Source organism: Periplaneta americana, chromosome 6 (genome assembly GCF_040183065.1).
Source record: "Periplaneta americana isolate PAMFEO1 chromosome 6, P.americana_PAMFEO1_priV1, whole genome shotgun sequence".
NCBI lineage: Eukaryota > Metazoa > Arthropoda > Insecta > Blattodea > Blattidae > Periplaneta > Periplaneta americana.
In genome coordinates this window covers 42,359,381-42,381,692 of record NC_091122.1, presented here as the reverse complement: position 1 = coordinate 42,381,692, position 22,312 = coordinate 42,359,381, and the positions used below count along the sequence as shown (strand labels likewise).

At 35.0% G+C, this 22,312-nt stretch overlaps 1 protein-coding gene across 3 annotated transcripts in view; it reads right to left on the bottom strand.

Moving 5' to 3' along the window:
• LOC138701288 (trichoplein keratin filament-binding protein-like) overlaps nt 1-22,312 on the bottom strand; it is a 354,032-nt gene that overhangs the window by 30,585 nt on the left and 301,135 nt on the right. For 2 of the 3 annotated variants that reach the window (XM_069828022.1, XM_069828023.1), the window contains 2 exons: nt 2,893-3,092; nt 159-438 (listed from right to left, as the gene is read on the bottom strand). In XM_069828022.1, the coding sequence (XP_069684123.1) occupies nt 159-438; nt 2,893-3,083 (471 nt within the window). In that variant the 5' untranslated portion in view covers nt 3,084-3,092. Of the gene's footprint in view, nt 1-158; nt 439-2,892; nt 3,093-3,413; nt 3,612-22,312 lie in introns of those variants that run through there. The other variant, XM_069828024.1, reaches the window with a different exon arrangement.

Here is a 22,312-nt window from a genome sequence, read left to right as displayed (position 1 = left end):
GAGTGCAAGAGATCAAATGACTTTATTGTAAAACGCCTGGCATTAGAAAACAACAACAATTTTAAAATAAACCTACTAAAGGCTTGCGTAACGATTACTGAAATTATTTCGATACTTGCACAAATATTAGATCATTTCTATTTTTAATGCCTAGTTACCTCTCTAATTGAAGGCTGTCTCGACCTCCAGTGATGATACAATTTCAGCTCTGCTTCCCTGCGCTGGTTTTCCTCCTCGCGACGCTTCAGTTCATAATTGACTACCTTCAGCTCTTCCAGAGGGACCCGGTGATGGGATGATGGACGACCTTTCAGCCGAGCAAGTTCTATTTCATATTGTCTGTTCTCTGTGAACAGCAGAGCTGACAACTTCTGGCGACGTTCTTCTAGTTTTTCAGCCTTCTTTTGAGCTTCAACTGCTTTCTTGTATATTTCCATACTGAAAAACAAGAATGTATTCCTAACAAAAAATTGTATTGAAAATTTAATCCTTTTCGACCTTCTCACCAACACACTAAGGACACGCACACGCACACAGTTACACTACAAGAGAAAATTAATATAAAATAGACCTGGATAAATAAAAAACTCGAAAATAAAAGCTTTTTAGATAACTCATTCGTGCGTAGTGCAGTGTAAACTACTGTGGTTTTTCTACTGGGTGTTCATTTCAAAGTGTGCCTTGACGTCACTGTTGTTGGGTCACCGATTTGAAGCGAGTTTCAGCTTATATGTTAGAGAAGTTGCCTATTATTTAAGGCATTCTTCAATCTGAACTTGAGAACGTGTACGGTATAACTTGAACGTCGTAGCAACAGATGGCGGTCTGTACGGTCTATGTGCTACCATAACCTCTTTCGAACTGTGTTTTGAGCAGGCAAGTCGTACGCAGGGTATTTGTTATCATCGGTTGCGTACGGCAAAATTCCACAATACAAATCAAATGCTCCGTGTCCATGTTGACCGTCGAAGTTAATGTCAACAAATACGTAAGTAATCGTCTTAACCCTCTCCCCATATCCCGACAGTACGTATTTCCAAACAGTTCACATTCCTGCCACTACCGGCGTTACCGTAGGTATCGGTACGCACTCTTCAGAATGAACGCCGTACTTGCTAGGCAACTTCTCTGCCTCATAGGTTATACACTTCTGCGGAAGTGTAGGAAGATTGAATTCTCTAGGCTCATCGGCTAGCCACATGACGGCATACAGCGAGCCATGACACACTTTGAACTGAACATCCAGTATAGTACGGAACACAAGACTGTGGGCGGTGTTGTCTCATTATGCGTCATATATTTGCCTGCTTATTCTCGAAAATATAACGTGCTGTTCTTTGTGATCGGTGATTTTATTAAGCTGTGACCCATTGTATTGCTAAGTGTGACAGAAATGGTTCAGATAATTCTTCCGATTAGGCCTATGCATCTGACTCCTATGACGAGTAAAATAGTTAAGCTCTGAGTTGTGCTTATTATTTTTTCTAATTGTTTTCATTACAAAATATCAATATTCAGATCACTGATTATGCATGAATGTAGTAGAAATAAGAGTGAAGAAAGGTTCAAATGTGACTTTGTTCAAATATATTTTATTATTTTCTTTCAATATACAACTGAAGGCTAATTTAAGGACAATGCTCTGAAATAAATTCTTAAAACTAGGCTATCTTCTTATGCAACCTTCATAGCAGGCTCCTATGACGAGTAAAATACTCAACCTCTATGTTGTACTTTGTTTTTTTTTTTTTCTTTTAATTGTTGCATTACAAAATATTAAAATTAGGATTATTTAATATGTATGTAATAAAATTGATAGAGAATAAATTTTCAAATGTGACTTTATTCAAATATATTTTGTTTTCCTTTTACATACAAATTAAGGCTAATTTAAGAACAATGCAGAATGCTTTCAAATTCTTAAAACTAGGTTATCTAATTACGTAATCTTCATAAGAAAAGTGACAAGAAATACACACTTTTAAAGATAAATAGTACATTAATCATTTCTTCTTAAGCACCGATTTACTTTTAAGACGTAATACATATGCATGTGTTACAGTAGAGGAAAAAAACACACACACCATTCAAAATGAAATATTCAATATAATTGTGAATAGGCCTATATTGAATAAGCAGTCGCGGACAGCCGATGAGGGGTGGTCCTCCAGCTTGGGGGTTGGGCGAAGGGCTAACAACCTATCACCGTAAAAAACAGCTTGTTACGAAACCTTCAAATAATTGGGCGACCGGAGGGAAATAGACCTTTGGAGAGGCCGAGACGTAGGTGAGAAGATAATATTAAAATGGATTTGAGGGAGGTGGGATATGATTATAGAGACTGGATTAATCTTGCTCAGGATAGGGACCAATGGCGGGCTTATGTGAGGGCGGCAGTGAACCTCCGGCTTCCTTAAAAGCCAGTAAGTATTGCTGAACCTACCATAGCTATTTTCAAGCGATCAGCCAATAGTGAAGTATTCCTAAAACCTGCATTGTGAGATATAAAGAGGAACATAAACATGACCCAGTATATATTTATCTGATCCAAAACCTCCAATGCTACAGAAACAGTAATATACACGATACTCTAGGTCGCATGGTGTTAGTAGGCCTACAATTGTACAATATGACTGAAACTGTTATGTCTTCATGTGAATATTTTTATATGTAATGTGCATTTCTTCACTTACACTGCTCCCCCCATCCCTAATTTTTGCTGCGCTCACCCCAGCGCCCCCCCCCCTCTATTTGGAAGTTCTGGCGCAGCCACTGTGGAGAACTCTGTGTATGTATAGTTGCAAATTAGACGGAAAACACTGTGTATTACACAGTGAAAACGACTTTTGTTACTAGAAGGAAGAATTTAACTGTTTGAACTTGCTTTGTCACCTTTGATTGTAGTAGCGCGGAGAAGCCCAATCATCGTGTTTGCTGGACCGCACCTCCCACGTGTGAAAGTACTGCGTCACGCCGTTCCAGAGCTGCTGGTGGTCCCACTCTGCATTCCGCCGTCGCACCAGCGCCTCTTCTTGCCGGTAGCGTCTGGAAGACGGCGGAGCGCTTGCACACTGGCGCGACATGGCTCACGGCTGCAAATCAGTTCAAATATAGTATTCACATTAAGGGATAAAAAATTTTTCATTTTTCTTATAGTAATTTACTATGATTTTTTAGTTTTATAAACGTGAAAGAAATTTTAAGATATATATAAAATTGACAAAGTTATGCATTAAAAAGTTCTGCCATGCAAACGCGATACGAGTCGGCAATTTGGAAATTCACCGCACATAAAAAAAAAACACCCTCAAAGGTAAAAAGAAATATTCCTTTTTCTTATAATAATTTAATATGCACGTTTCACTTTATATACGTGAAAGACATTTTAAGATACCGCTATCTATAAAAATTACCAATTTATGTATTAAAATGTCCGGCCACGCAAACGCACTACTAGCCAGCAATCTGTAAGTTTATCGCTCATTTTCTCAAAACTATATTTTTTGAAACTGATTAAATCACATCTTCCGCAATTTTGTTTAGATAACTTCACTCGAACGTTTCTCTGCCAATGAACGAGCTCTATGACGCTAGATTCACCAATGAGAATGGAATTACACTGATTCTGTGGGGAGCTGACGAGAAAGTCTCTGCGAGGTGTATTTTAATTAGGTGCGGTGCGGGGAGGTATTGTGAATGGAGCACCGCTCTTCCTAGAACTGACCAGAGATAAGATAAGTTGTTATGAATCTTATGGCACTAAACAGATGACATCACAGTCACCACATGATGTTTAATTATACCGTGGCTGAAAATATCGGGTAGTTTGAGACTAGTTCTGTGTCGGTGTGTTGTATAAGTTGAAATTGTTAGTTTATACTTTAAAAGCTGATCGAATGTTACACGTTGGTTAGCTATTGTAATGTAGTTAGTGTGTCATTATGTCGTTTTCTGCGAGCAAGAGTGGCGTTACGTTGGTTGTTGCCTGAGTGCAGGATTGGCACTACTCCACATTCCTGATTCCTGATTGTGCTGATCTCGTGAGCTTCCCACAGTATTTAAAAGTATGCTGCTCAAAATTAATAAGTGAGACTTCTTCCTTCTACGTTCATTTGTTTTATTTGTATCGTCTCTACTTCGATGTATCAGCAATCAAGCAATTACATCAGACTCGCAGTCTCAACTTGCAACAATAATTAATTACAATAATTGCACAATTACTATAAGTAAAAATATTTACAATAAAATTAAACATGTTAAAAAATTATAGATAAGCAATGATAAAAGAGTTCAAAATAAAGTGTGTTATAACCTTTCTTCCCCGTGTAATTTTACAATCAAGTTTCTTTGTTCTAATGTAGTTTCTCTTTTCTTGTTACCGATTGCTTTGCGTTTACTTCAAACGATGTGCCCTGCTTCACTCTGCTCTACTTACTGATGCGGTACACCTAAGGAAGCCCGGACGCGTTGTTTATAAGTTTGAACAGGGCTGTCCAAATACTTAATTTGCGCCTAACTTACCTCAAAATTTACGTTTAATTAAAATTAAAATTAAGGTAAGACAAATTGAAATTATAAATGAAAAACCTTAAAGAGCGTACCCTATCAACATTATCGCAATACGAATAAGGGTTTCTTAGAGAAACGCATATTACGTGTATGTATAATTAAATGTTCTCTCCATTGGAATTGTGCAAATACTTTTTTTTTTTTACCCACTGTACGTTCCACTTCCGGCCTATATGAATCCTTGTCTTCCACGTGAGCAGCTACAGTAGAAGAGAGGATATGGATGATTTATATCTCTAAAAGTTACGGTACATTTCTTTGCTATTGTTAATCTCACCCGTTTCTTTAGATGCGCTTTTTTTACTTGTAAATTGAATTTAGCGACCTTTTAACGACATTTGACATCTTATTTTGACGACTCTGAGGTGACGATTGTTGGCAACACTGCCGATGTAGCCTATGTACATCTCATTATCTCAACAATCTTTGTCATATTCAGTTGTGAATACGAAGTAAAACATTATACACTTTAAATAATAAAATGGAAATTATCGATGTAGTCCCACACGATATATTGTTGGTTAAACTACAATCAAGGGAGATTGACTTCAGAGTGCTCCAGTGGATCAAGAAATTTTTAACTTGTCGCACTCAGAGAGTACGGGTAGGGGAGGAATTATCGAACCCAATTGAAATTACTTCCGGGGTCCCGCAGGGGAGTGTCTTGGGGCCTCTTCTATTCTTGGCTTTTGTAAATGATCTGCCAGTTAATATCTTGTCTAGGGTTCGCTTATTCGCGGATGATTGTATGTTATACAGGAAAATAAAAAGTCATGAAGATACTACTCTTCTCCAGAATGACCTCAATAGAATAAACGATTGGGCAATAGCCAACAAAATGAAAATAAATTCTCTAAAGAGCAAAGCCATCAGCTTTACAAGGAAAAGAAATAAAATAGTCGCATCGTATACGTTAGGGGGTGAAACCATTCCGGAAGTTAACAAATGTAAATACCTCGGAATAACATTTAGCAGCGATCTCGGCTGGGGGGAACACGTTACAGACACAGCGGGAAAAGCATGGAGAGCGTTACACTTTGTGATGAGGGTACTAAGAAAAGGTTCTGATAAATCCAAAGAGATTGCATATAAATCACTAGTACGTCCAGTAATGGAATATGGTGCTGCATGTTGGGATCTTTACAGATTAGAACATATTAAGACACTGGAAAAGATTCAAAAACGGGCTCTTAAGTGTTATCGGAAAAATTCATCATTAAAATGGGACACACTCACGGACAGGAGAACGCGAATTCGATTATGCGCACTGTTCAAAACATACAGAGGTGAGCCTGCCTGGAAAGAAATAAAAAATAGGTTGCAGCCGCCAAATTACTCTTCAAGGAACGACCACTCATATAAATTGAGGGAAAGAAGACAGAGGACGGACACTGGAAAGTTTTCTTTTCTCAATCGGACTATCAGGGACTGGAATGCTTTACCTGCAGACTTACTAAAGGCTTTACCAACAACCAAAAATGTATTTAAAAATAGGCTGAAGGACCTTTCTAATAGACGGTAATTATACACAGTACTTAAAGGGTGTAAATGATATGTTGTTATTGAAGTGTTGTATCAGTGAAGAATTATGTTGTGTCAGTGAAGTGTGTTGTATCAGTGAAGAAGTATGTCGTGTCAGTGAAGTGTGCTGTGTAAGTGAAACGTGTTCCTGTCAGTGAAACTGTATAGGTTATAGTGGCAGTGCAAAGTATTTGAACAGTGAAATGTTTTTGAAGTGTTAGTGAAATCAGGATAGAATCAGTGAAATGTGTCGTAGTTCCAGTGCAGTGAGTGAGTTGACAGCGAAATGAGTGTAATGTTGAAAGGTACTTGTGCAGATATGAACATATACTCGTGGGTTTTAGTTCGATCTTAGTTTTAAGATACAAATTAGAATATTTCAAATGTTATTTTAAGTGATCGTTTCATTTAATTTAGTATATTCCATGTTATTATTATTATTATTATTATTATTATTATTATTATTGGTATTAATTATTAGTATTATCATTAATTGTATTTTTAATTAATAAGTTTATTATTGTCATTATTGAGTGTAATTAGTTACCACTGCCACCGGGTATATACCCATTGCAGTGTGAATAAATACATACATACATACATACATTTTTGGCAATTTAAGTATTAGAAATTAAGACAAAAATAACTTTCGTAATTCTGTTGATAACAGAGAATAAAAGACTGTGTGTTATTTTAATTTCATATTACAATAATGATTATACCTTGAGTTTCTGGCTGATATGTACAGCAGTGGCAAAAAAACCGGACCGACCCTTGTAGCTGATTTCAGAGCCTTGTTCACTCCAGAGCACGATAGACTGGTAACTAAGATTTTCGTGGTTCGAATCCTGCCTGGGAAGGAAACTTTTTTTTGTTCGTTATTCAAATTTATTCCCAATACTTTTCGATTGCAGCGATATTTTACTACTTAATTAACTTATTATTCCCAGAACATAAATTTTACCAGCTATCTAAAAAAGTATTGGGAATAAATTTGAAAAAAAAAAAAAAAAACGTTTCCTTTCTTTCCAGACAGGATTCCAACCACGAAAGTCTTAGTTACCTGTCTATCGTGCTCTGGAGTGAACAAGGCTCTGAAATCAGCTACAAGGGTCGGTCCGGTTTTTTTTGCCACTACTGTACATATATCAGGCAGTATATCTCACTTGACGATATGTGTCAGAGGAAGAACAACTGAAAAGTGTAGGGGGAAAAGCAATTAAAGTTGACAATTCTCATAAGGGTGATATCATCCAATTCAGTATATTACTGCAAACTTTAGTGTTTTTCTTATCAAAACTGGTAAAAGAGAAATACCACCACGGACACAGTCATCCTGTCCTACTTTTCCATTAGAAACAGCAATAAATTCTGCAGTAATATACTGAATTAGAAGATGACATCAACCTCAAGAGAATTGTGACTTTGATTGTTTTTCCCCTGTACGCTTCAATTGTTTGTATGCATCTGAAGTCTGATTAGTATGTAGCTATTCTGTGATGTATGCAATGGAAAAGAAAAGGAACTGACCACCCTATCCAATTATCTCCTGACTCAGTTGCCTCATAAGTGGTGCCTTTATGGTATCACTTGTGAGGTTAAGACATGTCTTCGGACAGTTGATTAAACAATAATGATTGTTGTTGTTTAGTCAACTGTCCGAAGACAGGTCTGAACCTCACAAGTGATACCATAAAGGCACCACTTATGAGGCACCTAGGCCAGGAGATAATGGGGTAGGGTGGCCAGTTCCTTTACCCCTCCATTGTATACATCGCCGACTAGCTACATATTACACTAGTCAGATTTCAGATGCATACAAACAATTGAGCCGTTCAGAGCAGAAGTGGTGTAAGTCAAATATGGGTAATGACGGTTAAAGTAAACATTCTGTGAAATACAGCGCAAAGTAGCAATTAATATTCAATTTATTTAACTATTAGTAGTCAGTGGATAGCACGAAGGACATATTAATTGCTAATTTGCGCTGTATTTTACAGAATGTTTACTCTAAACCTCATTACCAATTTTGACTTACACCACTTCTGCTCTCAATTGTTGTTTATGCCTTAAATTTTATTAACTTGTTTTGTATTATACATATATTGTATATTTTATATTTTTAGTAGAGCCATCGATGTAACTCAGTCGGCAGACTCGCTGGGCTGCTGATCCGGAGCTGCGTTCGGGCTTGGGTTGGATCCCCCTTTGGTCTCATTGAATGGTTTCTTCCGAGATTTTCCCCAGCCGTGGGACTGAAGCCGGATGGTCTATGGCGAGTCCTCGGCATCAACCCCTTTGATTTGATTACCTGGTTGGATTTTTCCGAGGTTTTCCCCAACCAAAAGGCAAATGCCGGGTAATATTTTGGCGAATCCTCGGACCTCACCTCACCTCATCTCACTACATCTCGCCAAAATATTGTAAAAAAATTGCACAAAATTGTAAAAATTGTAGAAAATTACTAAATTGTAAAACTGTAAACATTTGTAAAAATTGTAATTGTAATATTGTAAAATTTTGACTTGTTCCACATCTTAAAGCTTCATTGCTCATGTAAGATCTATGGAATAATGAATGAATGAATGAATGAATGAACACATATCAAGTGAGATGTACTGCCTGATAATATCAGGCAGAACCTCAATCAGAGAAACAACAATGATTAATGAATAAAAAGTGAAACATTATATCCTTTAATTAAATGAAAATTGTAATTTTTGGTAATTTTAAGTCCATATTTAATTACATGTTCCGACAAAAATAACCAAATAGAGGCTATATTCACATATTATTTTACATTTTCGTAGGCCCACATAAAAATCCGTTTCCTGACAATCAGTATATTGAAAGGCTACCGGTCACACGATAGAAACACGATGAGGGACTCAATCCCAATAAGAAGACGATAAATCTCCGTATCTCTGTCGGGAATCGAAGTAGTGTCCGCTGGACTTGAGGCGAGGAACGCAAGAGGCGCACTGGTCATTTAACGCGTGTTCTCAGCATTCACACTAGGATGCAAGACGATTAGTCACGAATGAAATTGATGGAGTGCTACAAGCAGACCAGTTTTTTATTTCAGCTGTCAGTAGGCAATCAGGGGAAGTCCCTGGCAATGACCGACAAATGAGAAGCGTTTTATGTGGGAGCAAAACCAGTCAAGGCAATTATGTGACGAGCTTGCGAAATCAAGTAGAAAAACGTGTCTCGAAATGTACACATACGCGTAAACACTAGCACAGAGTAGTTTTTTATATCTAATTCAAGGTTAAATGTATATATTCAGAACTATTAACATGATATACGCAGGGCAAAATTATCTTTCTGGTCAGTATAAGGCCGTCCAGTAGCCTGAGGCCCTTATGTCACTAATGAATGTTGAGATAACAAAAATGAAAGTCACGAAGTTTTACACACACTTTCTTATCATATTGTAAGTTTTATGAGTCTCGTGACAATTCATTTCATGTAATTGTGAATGATATTACTGTTTCTAGTTTTGTAGTTTATTTTTTGAATTGCAGAATGAATGAAAAGTCTAAAACCACCTTCTTGTAAGTCTAGACTTCTGATCTTAAAAATATGCACATCATCATCATCATCATCATCATCATCATCATCATCATCATTCTTCACGAATTAGGCCTCTGTAGACCTGTTTTGGCCCCATCTAGCATTCTTCTAAAAGGTCTTCCTGGTCGACGATGTCCTCTAGGTTTATACTGCATCATAATTTTTGGGATTCTTGAATTTTCCATTCTTCTTACATGATCTAGCCAATTGAATTTGTATCTGCTAATTTTTTTCTTCTACTGACTCTACTTCTAATTGTTCTAAAATTTCTTCATTCCTTTATCGGTCTAAAAGAGTATATCCTGCTGTCCTGAAAAATTTCATTTCCGTTGCTTTGATTCTGTTCATGTCTTTTTTCTTTACTGTCCAAATCTCGCTTCAGTATAAAAGGGAGGGTAATGCTAGTGTATTATATATTTTTATTCTTATAGATTTTTGTACCAATTTAGCTTTTAATTAATTGTTTATTATTCCTAGAATTTGTGTAAATTTGGTAATTTTCTTGTTCACATCTTTTTCATTTTGATAAGCTATTTCACAACCCAGATAGTTGAAATTTTGTACTTGTTCGAGGCATTGGTTATTGTGTATTATCTTACTTCTGACTGGGTCTTGTCCTAAAAATGCCATTACTTTTGATTTTTGTGCTGAAATTTCCATCCCAAAATCTTTTAATATTTTATTTAATGTATATAATCCTCTTTGTAAATTATCCTCTGAATTAGAAATTATGACTTGATCATCGGCATAGAGTAAAGTATTTAATTTTAGAGCACTGGTTATTTTGATTCCTGATGTGTAGATGTGGTTCCATTTTTAAATAATTTCATTTATATAAATATTAAATAAAGTTGGTGATAGTGGACAACCCTGTCGAACTCCATTATTAACTAATTAAAAATATGCACATAAATATACAAATAAAAACTTCAAATTATGTACTAAATGTGTAATATCAGAGTTACAAAGGGAGTTAAAAATTGTGCCTATTTATTTAAAAAAAATTGTATCTTGTTTATCTAATTATAATTTACAAAATGAATATATCTATATATGTTTATTTCCGTAAAATTACTTATCTTTTATTACAAACCATCAAGCCATTAAATACACAATAATACATAAAATAACCTAATTAATAAGTGAACCTAATTCTACATCACAACCTACATATATATAGGTTCTACATAAGCTTCACACTGGTACTGATAATAATCTTTCACTTTACTCTCATCTCACTCACTGTACTGACACTATGACAATTTCACTGATACTTTAGAACACATTTCCCTAACACTTATAATAACACATTTCACTGACACTATAGAACACATTTCATTGACACTATAAATTATCACTGATCGAAACTATTCACTGCATTGTTATTTATTTATTTAAATTTAAATATACAGAATAAAGAATATAATTACAAACAAGAGAAATAGAAATAAAATAATACAATCAAGGAGATATAGTAGTATTAACAAAATTTGAGACCGAATGAGCAGCGCTCGTGTTCGGTCGCAGTTCAGATATAATATTAATAGGCCTATAAGAGAACATAAAATAAAATAAAATAAAATAGGAAATAGAATTAAATTTACAGTTACAGAAATTATATAATAGGCTACAATATTAATATAAGAGAAATATAGAAAATAAAATAAATAAATAAATAAATAAAATGAAATAGGAACTAAAATTTAAATTTCAGCGGCAATGTAAAACCATAACTTCACTGATTCACCACGCTTCACTGATACAACAGTTCAAATGAGACAAACAATTACACCCTTATTCATACTTTAGGGCCACATTCATAGACATTCTTAGCGCGGGCTTCCGGTGGATGATAAGCGAACTAACGTTTTTCGTATTCATAAACCAGTGTTAGCGATATGATGTGATATGATTCCTATACAAGCAACCAGTCGATAGCCGGGGCTAGTTTAGCATGCTCGTAGCGCGGGCTAGCAAAATGTCTATGCATAGCACCCTTATAGTCTAAGGCCCTCTTACAAGCTATTTTTAAATAATTTACAATTCAAACCAAGGGAGTAACTCGCCAGGCTAAGTAAATACCTATCACCTTAATTTTAATTTACACTTTATACACAACGTTTTAAGTTAGTCTTGACTCTCCTTAAGGCAGGGCAGCCGTCAAAGACCGCTACAGGTTAGGTCATTCCAATCATTTATTGGAGAATTTACCTACATCCATTTTCTGTTTCCTACATTTGATTATGACATAAAAATGGAATATATTGTTGAACTTACAACAGACGAACGTTTTCGCCATGAAATGGCATCATCAGGTCTCGTAATAGTGGGTAACACACAATGAACACTTTCCAAATCTGGTTATTTAACACACTACTCTTAAATATACATATAGACAAAGATTAATATAATAATAATAATAATAATAATAATAATAATAATGATTTATTTTAGCTGGCAGAGTTAAGGCCGTAACGCCTTCTCTTCCACTCATCCAGCAAAAAGTATATATACATATGCATGAACTTACAAAGAATTCAACAATTTGATTTAGATGAGAGTTACATGTATACAAGAGTTATTTACGAATTAAACAACAAAATACTATGCACTATTAATTAAACACTGAAATAAACTGTGTAGCAGAATTAAGCTAAAATACATAGAATGTTAATATATTTCAAATAATATTAGATAATAGAAAGAGATTATTATGAGACAATTTTGAAAATACAGCACTATCAGGATGATGTCTGAAGAAAAAAGTAACAATGTAGTCGGTGATAGTTTAAATCAGTATGATTGGAGTGAAATGCTAATAAGGTTATCTTTTAAGCTGTTTTCAAAGGTGTTTATTGCCTTGCAGCCCCTAATACTTTGTGACAAGGAATTCCATTGACGCGAGGTGGATACTGTAAAAGATGATGAATAACAAGATGTTCTATGAAGAGGTATACTTAGCGTGCCACAGATAAGTGATCTGGTATTTACGTCGTGGTTAGAGTATAGATAAGAGAAACGAGACGAAAGGTAATTTGGTGTTGAGGTGTGCAGAATTCGAAAGAGTAAAGACAAAGAGTGTAAAGTTCTGCGTTCTTTAAGTCGGAGCCACGAAAGACTTACGAAGGACGGTGATATGTGATAATATCGTCGGATGTTGCACACTTAGGTCACGTAACATAACGTCACAATAATCGAAGTGCGGCATCACTAGGGTTTGTACTAGGGTAAGTTTTAGTTGCTGGGGCAAGAAGTTTCTCAAGCGACTCAAACAGTGAATGGAGGAACAATAATAAAATGTTGATAAAATATATACATATATATATATATATATATATATATATATATATATATATGTGGTTATTAAAAAATACAGGTTATATATGTAACATCAGTAGAATTTGAAGGAAATAACAGTCTATATTATAAAATGTAAGAGCGTGACTAGTAAAACGATGTCTGGGGTAGTAACAGAGCATATAACATAATTACTTAGAAGTAGAGTATACAGTGTATAATCTAATAATCTTGAGAATCTTCTATAATGTGCAATCATGTATGTAGAGTTCTTTAATAGCTCACAATAGCTTTTTAAGGGAAGATTTCATGCCCTATCTTATCAATGTTAAAATAGCCATATGAATTCACCATTATCTAAGAAACTATTGGGTTTAAAAATGTGCTTTTTTTACAGGAGGGTTTATTCATTTCTGTTGAATACACTGGTAAATGATTTTTAATATTGATTACAAAAAATATATGATTTTTAAATAAATTTCTTATATGAAACAGATTTTCAGACTTTCTTTTAATTAGATAGGTATGTCAGAAAATTTAATAAGAGGTAGGCCTATACCAGAAAATTTAATAAAGGTTGATTCACATCACAGTACTGTCTGAATTGTGTGCTAAAATTTCATTCTGACGTGCATGATAGAAAATGAAGCTTATGATGAAAAAATTACTTTTGAGAAAATCGCGTTTAAGTAAACACTTAACAATAGAAATGTACAAGTATTCTTAAATAGTACATTATGCAACGAGCCTATAATGATAGTAATTAAGACGCAAGTATGTTTGTTTATGAAACGAGCGCAAGCGAGTTTCATAATTTTCATACGAACGTCTTAATTACCATTATAGGCTAGTTTCATACGACTTTTTATGCTCGACCATATTTCTAACTTTAAATTATTCAGAAATATTCATTTTATTTGTATCTGACTGAAGATCGGAAGTGACATTGTTCATAGCTCGAAATTGTGAGATGTGCGCAGACGCGAAAGTATTGATTTTTTCCGAGGAACAATAATGTCATTGACCTTGATGTAATGCAGAGAATGTATAACCTGGAAATTGATTTATAATTGAAAAACGAGATGACAAATTGAATTTATTTGAATATTATTTACAATTAACGCTAATTATTATAGTAACAGAACATAACCTTCTGCGACAGTATTGGATTTCCAGCCTCCGTGACGTTTCCCTCGTCTTTCGATTGCATATCCGAGAATAATCGAAAACCTGAACTTTAATGAATAGGTGTACTTTAATGACATGCATTAAAGGACTGCTACCGTGTGTATAATTACTACATTTCGGCATGGTCGAGCATAAAAGTATTTTAAAATACAAAATATTCGAATATTTTAATAAATCAAACACAAAATTAAGCAGAATTATCCATATATACAGGTATTATATAAAAATCAAAATTTCATTTTTTTTTCTTTTGTTAGGGCCTTTAAACCCCCCTTAAGCGTTAGATTCAAGTAGCTATCTATATCCATTGACAACAGAGCATATGTTTACATGAACTTCACTCAGAATTGTCAATGCAACATGTCAAAATATTTACTATTCTTTCTAAAACACTTTGTGTAATAACTTCTCAGAAATATAGTGGTCTGGATACATATTGGACACTCCATTTCAGTAATATCTTCATCTTATGCAAGGAAGAAAAAAAACTATAGGCGAAAAAAAGAAGGCATCAGTGGAAGTACAAAGTACATTTCACTCATCACTAGATCGTTGGTTTGTTGTATTCTTCTTGAAACACTAAAATTTCGTATGTTTATTCTTCTTTCGCTGGAACATCCAAAGTAATTACAAATGTAATAGTGATTTCATAAATTATCTTTATTTTCCTAGTAAAGATATTGGATGGTTCTTTGAATATATCTACACTTTTTTTCAGTTTCCTAATGATAAGATAATTTTCGAAAGATAATTTATAGATCTTGGTTAACCTACTTCCTTTTAAAACAAAAGTTTGCCAAGTCATATTTTATTCATTTGAATTAACACCAATACAAGCAATAACAGTTTCAGTAACAGGGAACTCCAGACTTAAGGTCACATTACACAACTAGTCTTAGAATCAGCCAGATAACTAGCGTTTTAAAGGCAAATATTAAGACTTTGCTTTTGGCAAACCACTACTTCCGCATTAAATTAAAAAGCAAACAATGTAAACTCAATGCTTCATAACAAAATTTAAATGTAGAAGTATAGGAAAGTTTGGGGGTCTCCCGAGAATTAATGGCATTGACTGAATCATTTCCCATTCTCTTCAAAGAAATTAGTGTTACGAGATAACACACACTTCCTCATATGTTTCGCGACATTTTTGTTCTTTTATCATATTGCGGATGATATATTACTGTCTATAATTTATTTCCTTGAACTACAATTCAAAAGATATAAATGTAATAGCTTAATGTACATTCAAATAAGAAAGTGAACTTCCGAGATTCCACAAAAGACATTTTTTTCACTTCCCCTACCTCGAATGGCGTTGTTAAAGACTTTAAAAACTCGTAACAAAAGCACGGATAATTCTAAACACAGACACTTAAAATTGCCACATTAAATATCTCCTCTACTGTTACTGATATCGGCGAGCTGTTTTCGCTGAATATTAGGAAACGTAAGATCTCAGAAATTTAGCATATACACAATGAATGAATGAACGAACGAACGAATACAGAAAAAAAAAAAACATTTTCAGCGCAAAGTTTTTATTTTTTACTGGGTGAAACTAGCGCTGAGGTAGTTTCGGTGATTTCGGAAGTGAAAATCGTTGAATTGACGAGGGATTTGTTTTGTTGAGATGCAGTTGATCGTAAATGCAAGGCATAACAAAAGCCTAAAATAACCAAACTTAACCAGTCACAGATTCCTATAGTATATGCAAGGTTTATAATTGGAGTAGGAAGGGAACCACCTCAGCCCTAGTTTAAGCTTTTACTGGAATAATAGTCATAAGTGTATCAGAAACTAAACGAAATAAAATAATAATAATAATAATAATAATAATAATAATAATAATAATAATAATAATAATAATGGCGTTTGCTGCATGTTTATAAAACAAATAGGCCTAATAATAATAATGATAATAATAATAATAATAATAATAATAATAATAATAATAGTAATAAGAAAAATAATAGTAGGAAGTGGTGTTATTTTATTTACTGCAATAACAGTAACAATAATAATGTGATGGTGATGTTCTTATGTTATTTTGTTTAATTCAGCTGCAAATAGTTAACGCCTATACAATGCATTAAACGTAAGTGGACGGTAATTGAAATTAAATAAGGATCTTCAGCTGTTTTTAAGTCCTTTTCTTTCACATGCTCTATTCAAATATATTTTAACTTAAGAAGTTAGCATAACTCTAGGAAATGCGACAGGCTAAAAATGTTCAAAACGGTGATCACTCATTGCAACACGAGCTTACAATCTTTGTTGCATGAATTTCTGCACATTATGTAGCATTTCAGAACAATTTTTTATACCTTTTACGCGTTTCACTACAATTTAATTCTTTAAGTACTACCAATAGATGTCATATTCCCGTTTTTACACTGTTTTCTTGACCTACCGGTAAGGAAATTAAACATACTGTACGTTGTTCTCTACACCACAAGATATGCAGCATCGTATTATAGCTACTTGCATTGTGATTTTTCTGAAATAAGAGCGCCTGTATATATGCTAATTGTGAACAGTCTTTCGAAAATTCTTGCCTATATACAGGAGGACTGCCATCAAGACTCGGCCCATTGCTTTTATCTGGTACTGTACATTGCCGCGAAAATATCAAAATTGACTTTTATAGCATCACAATAGTCTTCTATCTCTCTCTTAGGCATATATATATATATATAAATATATATATATCCCGGAATAAGAATATATGGTATTGTTTGCCTATGTACTTAGACCCTTATTTCGGAGGGTATTCATATAACTTTTCATTCTGCAAATTAATTTTAAAATGTTACATTTCCTCGGATCAAATTTCTGAATATTTAAAGGACAAAACTAAAAATTTCAATAATTTGTTATCATAATACACTGCTTTCTTATTTTGACTGAGCATATTGGAAATTAAATCAATGGTTTTCCCAAAACATGCAAATGGCGCTATGGTAGAATAGCAACGGTAAGGATATAGTAGTAACTGCAGACATACTGACATGATGTAAATGGAGCTATGGTAGAATGAGAATAGCTAAGATGTAGAAGTACAAATGTTGTTCTGGTAGAATAACAACAGTAAGGGAAACAAAATAACACACACAATTATTAAAGATTTTATTAATTTGTCCTAGAGAATAATATCTGTAATATTGACAATTAACATTTGAGGAGAAAAATTCGCTCCGGTGAATTCGGCGTAGCTCAGTGGTCAGAGCGCTTGGTACGTAGAACCAAGGACCCGGATTCGATCCCCGGCGCCGGAGCGAATTTTTCTCCTCAAATATTAATTGTCAATATTACAGATATTATTCTGTAGGACAAATTAATAAAATCTTTAATGATCTCATAGCTAGCAGTGCATATTTCTGTACAGATTACTGTGCACTTAACTGCGGAATCCCGGCCAAACAAGTCACTCAGTTGAGTGCACCCCTTGTATAATGGCAGGTGACTTGGACATAAAATGTCAACGTATGCCTAACTTGGAGTCAAGCCACAAAGGGAAACACTGAAGGAGGAAGGTTCGATCCGGTGCTGGGGATTGAATTCGGTGTAGCTCAGTGGTCAGAGCGCTTGGTACGTAGAACCAAGGACCCGGAGAGAATTTTTCTCCTCAAATATTAATACACAATTAAATTTCTTCATCAACAATATTATTGGACAACATCTATCGATTATTCCTGATTCACCTTCATGTTAACACTCGTGTGGTCAATATTTTATGTTTTTTTTTTATCCTGATGTCCCTCTGTGTTTTATTTTGAAAGCCCTCCGAACAGTGTCGCATTCATTGACATTTGCCTAATTTATTATTCATGTCATCACCTTTTGCGTAACTTACAAGAGAACTGAAGTATTCAAAGTGAGAGACTTGAGGTAGGTTATGATTACGTAAAAAAGCAGACACACAAAAATGAGTCCTCGACAGCTGATTGTGTTGACCTGAGCAGAGATACAAAGCTGACTACGATCATTCATAACAGTCCGGGAACCACTCAAATCGAGTCTGGGCTGCAACACGAGCAGCAGATGACCACAAGAAAAACACCGACAATCGACTCTGTTTACTGTTCGCATAGCAGGCCAAGGTTCTGTACTACAAGAAACCTGTAACCAATTAAACGCTAGCAAACACAGTGATGTAATATGGGGAGGGAAGTCCCTTTCTATCCGACACTGAACGAACTTGAATGAAAGATAAGCAATAAATGAGGGCATCACTCAGCCATGCTGCCTGACACGTAGTTCATGCTGTAGCTCTTGACAGAAATATTGCCATGGCGACGACGCGTGTGAGGATTTCCGTAAAGATCGAGAGACTGATTTGTTATCTTATATGCACATTAAATCACGTCACAGCAATGTGGTGACGGATTTTTGACGCACAAAAATAAGAAAATATTTCTTCTATGCACACGACAACATTCCAATGCTTTTACATTATTTCTTCACACATTGTTTCATATTTGCTTAGGCTGTTGCAGTGGTTTGTACAAATTCAGCAATTACTAGCTCTTAATCAAACTCTCATAAAATGTTATTTTCCTCTCAGAATTTCCTGTAATTCCTTCTGTTATAGATGCAGGTCATCAAGTTTGATCAAATTTACACACATAAAGTAGCTATTCGTATCTTGTAATCACCTCTAGTGTTATTTTTCTGGAGATAGGACAATTGGAATCGCCCTGAGTAGCACAGTTGACATAGCGCTGGTTTTCTGTGCCCGAGGTTGCGGGTTCGATCCCGGCTCAGGTCTATGGCATTTAAGTGTGCTTAAATGCGACAGGCTCATGTCACTAGATTTAGTGGCATGTAAAAGAACTTCTGCGGGACAAAATTCCGGTACATCGGCGACACTGATATAACCTCGGCAGTTGCGAGCGTCGTTAAATAGACCATAATTTTTTTTAGGAAAATTGGGTATAACCAAGACCTATACGATCTTGATAAATCCCCAGATCCCCTCACCAAGGGCACGTTTTTCACTGAAAACCCAATCTTTCCTATTTTCTGCCTTCTTCTTAGTCTCCGCATAATTATAATCCATATAACTATCTTAAAGTCTGTCATCTTATATCTCCTGCCATCATTCACCATTCCTTCCAGCGCATCTTTCAGTAGACAGTTTTTTTGTCAACCAGTGACCTAGCCAATTCCTTTTTCTCTTCCTGATCAGTTTCAGCAACATTCTTTTTTCATCCAATCTTTCCAACACAGCTTCATTTCTCATTCTGTCTGTTCATTTCACACGCTCCATTCTTCTCCATATCCACATTTCAAATGCTTCTAGTCACTTCTATTCATTTCTTCATAATGTCCATGTTTCTGCTCCATAAAATGCCACACTCCACTTACAACCAAACATGCTGATGGGGGCAGATAAAAAAGTTATTTTTTTCTTCCAACATGTTAATAATGTCAAAACAAGTGCTCGTGTACAAATTTTGGCCACTCGAGCGCAATTACGAGGCCGTCCAGAAAGCGATCTTCCCTGGAGCCGTTTACAGCAAAATTCACAATTGCATGGAAAGATTTATTGAAACAGATACAGCAATTGTTGCGCTATTTGTCAACATATCCCCCACTGGAATTGAGACATTTGTTATACCATAGGATCAATTTTTGTATCCTTGTGTCGTAGAAGTCAGCCGTCTGGGATCGGAACCAGCGTTTGACAGCCGTCTGCACCTCTCTGTCGATCCCATGATATGACAAATGTCTCAATTCCGGTGGGAATATGTTTAAAATAGCTCAACAATTGCTGCGTCTGTTCCAATAATTTTTTCCAGTGAAATTGTGTTTTTTTTATGTTAACGGCCCCTGGCGAACTTATTTTTTTTTACAGTCCTTCTTTTGACATTATTAACATGGTGGAAGAACATTTTTAACTTTTTTATCTACCCCTATCAGAATGTTTGCTCGTTAGCTCTTTCTCCAGGGGACAGCAGAAGATGCTCCTTTTTCTATTAAAAGCTTCCTTAAATCCCCGGATATCAGTAGAATAATAAATGTAACAAGACTGCTGCGGTGGTCAGATCGTATAAAAAGAATGTATGACAATAAGTTACTTGGCGAATCATGGAATGCAAACGGGAAGAAGTAATGGGTGAACCAAACTTGGGATGTGTTAATGGCGTAACGGACAATCTGAATTGGAGTCAATTGGTGGGTGGTAGCCCGGGATAGAGAGTCCTAAAGGAAACTCTTGAAGGATGCCGAGGTGTCCACTGTATTCCAGCGGTGGTGATGATGATGATGATGATGATGATGATGATGATGATGATGATGATTATGATGAACGTTCCATTCACGATTACGAAAAAGGTACCTAAGGTGATATATCATCTCTTGCCCATTCAGAGCAGAACTAAATATTGCAACGAATGTTTATTTTTTTGTTCTAGTGGAAAAATTATATTTGCAGAAAAAATGGTCGATGACCAAATGCGGCCAACCAACTGCATATTACGAGACCCTGATATTTGACGACATTAGAGGCTACAGAGAAATCTTACGCGTAGAGATTGGCGAGAAGTTACTTAGAGAATGTTGATTACAGCATGAGAAGCACGGCCTACGCTTATTTTAAGAGAAATGTAGGTAAGATATATGAATTATTATTGGTAAGGTGTCATTATGTATGTTTCATCAGTGACGGCTTGTAATAATACAAATTTCTAAACCAAAGAGAAGCAAAATTTGAGTTAATTGATGTTTGTGCAGAGTATGTTTCAAAAACTATAATTATTTATTTTTAGTTTTACATTCTCGTTCATATCGGATTGTATATTTATGTCTTCTAACACAGACTTCTGACACTTTTATACACGTGAGAGAATAGTAATTTGCTACACGTTCTAAATCTTAAACACCGTTCTGCGTTTAGAAGTTCTACACTATTCCATGATGTACAGTCAATCGCAGTGATCTAGTGGTCAACTTACATGTACAGAGTGTGAATGAATTATGAAGTCCACATGGAATACTACTATCATCACAATGAAGATTATAACTTTTTTAGTAAATAACTTTTGTATACATGTAACTCTCATCTAAATCAAATTGTTGAATTCTTTGTAAGTTCATGCATATGTATATACACTTTTTGCTGGTTGAGAGGAAGAGAAGGCCTTGCGGCCTTAACTCTGCCAGCTAAAATAAATCATTATTATTATTATTATTATTATTATTATTATTATTATTATACACAAAAACTAAACGTTCTCCAATACTAGGCCTATAATTTCTTGGCCATTGTGATGAGCATGGTACGAGACATCGCATAAATTAATACAGCACAAACAAAAGGCAAATATTAGTCATTTGGCATATGAGGGCGCCAGCAGCGTGTTTCTATGGCGATATAATGCCGTCATTCAGAGCGGTGGCTTAGTTCCAAAAACACCCGCCTGCATACATATCAAATGAGTATTTTTACTGGTTTATTTTACCACGCTTTAGCAACATCTATGGTTATCTGGTGTCTGAATAATATGAAGGTGATAATGCCAGCGAAATGAGTCCAGAGTCCAGCGCTGAAAGTTACCTAGCATTTCCTCTTAATGGCTTCAGGGAAAACAACCGTAAAAAAACTTCAACCAGTAACTTGTCCCAACCAGGATTTGAACACGGACCCGCTCGTTTCACGGTCAGACATGCTAACCGTTACTCCACAGCGGTGGACTCAAATGAATAGACTATTAACACACCATACACAGTCCCTGTGGAAGGAATATCGCTGTAGTTATTAGTAGCAGTAATCAATAATACTATAATAATAATAATAATAATAATAATAATAATAATAATAATAATAATAATAATAATAATAATAATAATACGAGGGAAAGAGATTCAGAATTATTAGTTCCGTAATAACATTACATCTTCGTACTGCCTATCTTTCTTAGTCATCCACATAACTTAACTCTTATATGTAGGGAGCAGATTTTTATGTGCTAAAAAATTAAATATATTTATTTTTATGTGCTAAAAAGTACGAAATATTTGCTAAAAATAAAAATATATATATTTTTTAAATATGACAAAAATACCTTACTTAACTTGGAAAAAAAAAATATATATATATTACTAGGTATTCACCAACCACACTTGAGTGCTAGTAGTTGGCCGAGAATTGCAGTGA